Here is a 4,504-nt window from a genome sequence, read left to right on the forward strand (position 1 = left end):
CTCCTTCTCATTTTCCAAAGGGATATCCTGTGAAAAGTGTTATAGACATAGTAGCATCAAACCAGAATGTTCTCAACGTATAATCAAAAGCACGGCAATAATTTAAAAGGGGAGCTAAACCACTGAGCCACTCAGGGATGCTCATTCATTTGGGGAATATAAATAATAGTGAAAGGGAATAGAGGGGAAGGGAGAAGAAATGGGTAGGAAATATCAGAAAGGGAGACAGAACATGGAAGACTCCTAACTCTGGGAAACGAACTAGGGGTGGTGGAAGGGGAGGAAGGCAGGGGGTGGGGGTGACTGGATGGTGGGCACTGAGGGGGGCACTTGACGGGATGAGCACTGGGTGTTATTCTGGATGTTGGCAAATTGAACGCCAATAAAAAATAAATTTATTTAAAAAATTTAAAAGGGGATCCTTTTTGAATTATTTAATGTTGTGTCTGTGAACCAAGAAAAATCACCCTGAAAAGCTTTTAAGTTCAACTAATATTTAACAAGGGAATAAAGAACACCCAAATGGGGCACCTGAGTGGCTCATTCAGTTAAGCGTCTGCCTTCAGCTCAGGTCATGATCCTGGGGTCATGGGATCAAGCCCCTCATCAGGCTTCCTGCTTAGTGAAGAGCCTGCTTCTCCCTCTCTCTCTGCCCCTTCCCTCCCTGCCCATTTGTGCACGCTCTCTCTTGCTTTCATTCTACAAATAGATAAATAAAATCTTTTTTTAAAAAAAGACACTCAATGGAGAAAGGATAGTTTCTTCAACAGAGGTGTAGGAAAACTGGATAAACCATGAATCTCTATTTCACACCACTCACAAAAATTAACCTGAAATGGATCAAAGGCTTAAACATAAGACCTGATACCACAAAATTCCTAGAAGAAGGTGTAGGGAAGAAGCTCCACAACATGAGTCTTGGCAATCATTTCTTGCATATGACACTGAAAGCACAAACAACAAAAGCAAAAGTCAACAAATAGTTCTACATCAAACTCAAAGTCTCCTGTGCAGCAAAACAAACAATTGCCAAAATGAAAGGACTATCTACTGAATGAGAGAAAATTTTTGCAAACCATATACTGGATAAGTGTTAACCCAAAATGTATGAGGAATTCATACAACTTAATAACAAAAACACAAACAATCCAACTTAAAAATGAGTTAAACTAAATAGACATTTTTCCAAAGATGACATCCAAATGGCCAACAGACACATAAGAAGATACTCAACATCACTCATCATCAGGGAAATATAAATAAAAATCACAATGCAGCATCACCTCACACTTGTAAGAATGGTTATCAACAAGAAGACAAAAGAAAAGAGGTGTTAGGGAAGAATGGCTAAAATTAACAAGACAGGAGACAACAAATGTTGGAGAGGATGTGGAGAAAGGGGAACCCTCTTACACTGTTGGTGGGAATGCAAGCTGGTGCAGCCACTCTGGAAAACATGTGGAAGTTCCTCAAGAAGTTAAAAATAGAGCTACCCTATGACCCAACAATTCCACTACTGGGTATTTACCCCAAAGATATAAATGCAATGATCTGAAGGGTCACATGCTCCTCAGTGTTTATAGCAGCAATGACCACAATAGCCAAACTATGAAAAAAGCTCAGATGTCCATCGACAGATGAATAAAGAAGATCTGATATATATACATAATTTAGTCATCAAAATGGATGGATACTTAACACTTACATCAGTGTGCATGGAACTGGAGGATATTATGCTGAGTGAAATAAGTCAATCCAAGAAAGACAATTATCACATGGTTTCACTCATATGTGGAATATAAGAAATAGTGCAGAGGATCATAGGGAAAGGAAAAGAAAACTGAATGGGAAGAAATCAGAGAGGGAGAGATATACCATGAGAGACTTTTAACTATAGAAACAAACTGAGGGTTGCTGGAGACGGAGGAGGGATCAACTGAGTGATGAGCATTAAGGAAGGCACATGATGTAATGACCACTGGGTATTATGTGCAACTGATGAATTACTGAACTCTACATATGAAACTAATGATGTACTATATGTTAGCTAGTTGAATTTAAATAAAATAATAAAATAAAAAAGAGTACAAACTTGCAATGAGTAGAAAATAAGTTAGATCTAATGCACAATGTAATGAACATAGACGATATTGTACTACAATCATCGAACTTGCCAAAACACTAAAACTTAATTATTCCGACCACTTATAAAAAGGGTAATTATGTAATGTGATAGGGGTGCTAAATATTGCTATAATGGCAATTGTATTATAATATATACAGACATCAAATTAACATGCACAACTTAAATTTACATAATGTTGTATGTCAAATATATTCAACAAAAAATAAAGTACTTAAATGAAGAATAAAATTTTGTTTCTATCTTTACCAAAAAAAAAAAAGAAAAAGAGAAAAAGCATCCTGAATTCTGACATTGGGAAAAATTAGTTTGTTTCAAAAACAATTGGCTCTGAGGCTCCCGAGTGGTTCAGTCAGTTGAGTGCCTGACTCTTGATTTCAGTTCAGGTCATGATCTCAGGGCTGTGATACTGAGCCCCACATCCTGCTCTGTACTTAGCAGGGAGTCTTAGCAGGGAATTCTCTCTCTCTTCCTCCCTCCCTCCTTGCCCCCACCCCCACTTGTGGTCTCTCTCTCTTTCTGTCTCAAATAAATAAATAAAATATTTAAAAAAAAAAAAAAGAAAAGAAAAGAAAACTGGTCAAAGAAAAGTCTTCAAAGAGGTTTAGCCAAGTGGTTTCCTTTGAGAAGTTTCCAGAGGGCTTCCTTCAGATCTCGGTTCCGAAGGCTATATATGAAGGGGTTCAGCATGGGGGTGACCATGGTGTACATCACTGTGGTTGCTATGTCCTTCTGGGTGGTGTGTGTGGATGCAGGGTTGAAGTAGACCCCAATAATGGTCCCATAGAAGAGAGCAACAACACAAAGGTGAGAGCTACAGGTGGAGAATGCTTTCCACTTCCCCTGTGCTGAGGGCACCTTCCACACAGCCATAGCAATAGGTGTATAAGAGGCCATGATGCACACAAAAGGGATCAGAACAACTGAGCCCCCAAAGACCAACACCAGCATCTCATTGACTTGGGTATTGGAGCAGGAGAGCTTGATCAAGGCATTGAGGTCACAGAAAAAGTGTGGGATCCTATTGGTGCAAAAGGACAAGTGGGTCATCAGGATAGTATGGACCATGGAGATGAGGTTTGCTGAGATCCAGGGGACTGCCACCAGCAAGGCACAACGAAGGACACTCATGATTGTGATGTAGCGTAGTGGGCAACAGATGGCTAGATAGCGGTCATAAGCCATGGTGGAAAGAAGGATGCTGTCAGCTGCCCCAAAGGTAATGAAGAAATACATCTGGGTCAGGCAAGCCTTGGAGGAGATGGTGCTGTGCCCACATAGGTGGTTCACCAACATCTTGGGGATGGTGGTGGAGGCAAAGCAGATGTCAAGAAGAGGCAGGTTGCTGAGGAAGAAGTACATGGGGCTGTGGAGGTGAGGGTCCAAGAGGATGGCCAGAATGCTGAGCAGATTCCCCATGCACCCAATCAGATACAGGCTGAAAGACAGACCAAAGAACACCTGCTGCTGCAATGGCTGCTCAGAGAGGCCAAGGAGGATAAATTCAAAGATCCGGGTCTGATTGTCCATGTCCAGGCAGTATTAAAGGCAAAAACAAGGGCATCAACTGTGAGTGGACTCCTGGAGAAGAAATGGATCATTGCATTATTGTTCTTCTCACCCACCCCTCATGGTGCATCCCACTAACCTCCCTGAGCCTCAGGTTCCTTATCTGTTTCATGGGACTGATCGTTCTAACCTCTTAGGATCATTACAAGGATTAAGTGAGAAAAAAATGTATAAGGGTCTTATATCCATACCTGGCATGTAATATGGACAATTATTTTTATCAGTGGGAACTTCTAGTGATGCTATCAAAATAAAGAGCGAAGGGCACTGAGGTGGGCACTTGACAGGATGAACACTGGGTGTTATTCTGTATGTTGGCAAATTGAACGCCAATAAAAAATAAATTTATAAAAAAAATAAAGAGCGATATATGTTAGTTAGCTTGATTGTGGCCATTATTTCATAGTGAGTGCATATATCAAAGCACCAAGTTGTACACCGTAATTATTATATACATTTTTATCTGCCAGTCATACCTCAGGAGTGATGGGGGTAGGGAGAAATAAAGCCTGTAAATAGGCTTAATATTTCCAGGATCTTTTTAAAAAAAAATAAAAATAAATAATAGTGATTAAGGGCATCCACTCTGAACCCAGACAGCCTGGGGTTAAATCTCAGTTCTGCAACTTATTAGCTGTGTGACTTAGGCAATTTATTTAACCTCTCTGTGCCTTAGTATTCTCATCTGTAAAGATTACTAATAATAGTAACTGCTCCACAGAGTTGTTGAGAAGATGTAATGGGTTAATATGCAAAATGATGAACCTTATGAATTTTTCTGAGAGTTAAGTT

General features: G+C 40.0%; 1 protein-coding gene across 1 annotated transcript; it reads right to left on the bottom strand.

The window, feature by feature from the left end:
- Window positions 1-2,737: 2,737 nt before the first annotated feature.
- On the bottom strand, window positions 2,738-3,673 carry LOC112912853 (olfactory receptor 1M1-like). The gene has a single exon (XM_072718850.1). It carries the CDS (start codon window positions 3,671-3,673, stop codon window positions 2,738-2,740), a length of 936 nt encoding a protein of 311 aa, XP_072574951.1.
- Window positions 3,674-4,504: the final 831 nt, after the last annotated feature.

Source organism: Vulpes vulpes, chromosome 9, assembly GCF_048418805.1.
Source record: "Vulpes vulpes isolate BD-2025 chromosome 9, VulVul3, whole genome shotgun sequence".
NCBI classification, from domain to species: domain Eukaryota; kingdom Metazoa; phylum Chordata; class Mammalia; order Carnivora; family Canidae; genus Vulpes; species Vulpes vulpes.

Excerpts from the sequence above, each read along its gene's own strand:
- LOC112912853 (XM_072718850.1), bottom strand. The coding sequence starts at position 3,673 with ATGGACAATCAGACCCGGATCTTTGAATTTATCCTCCTTGGCCTCTCT.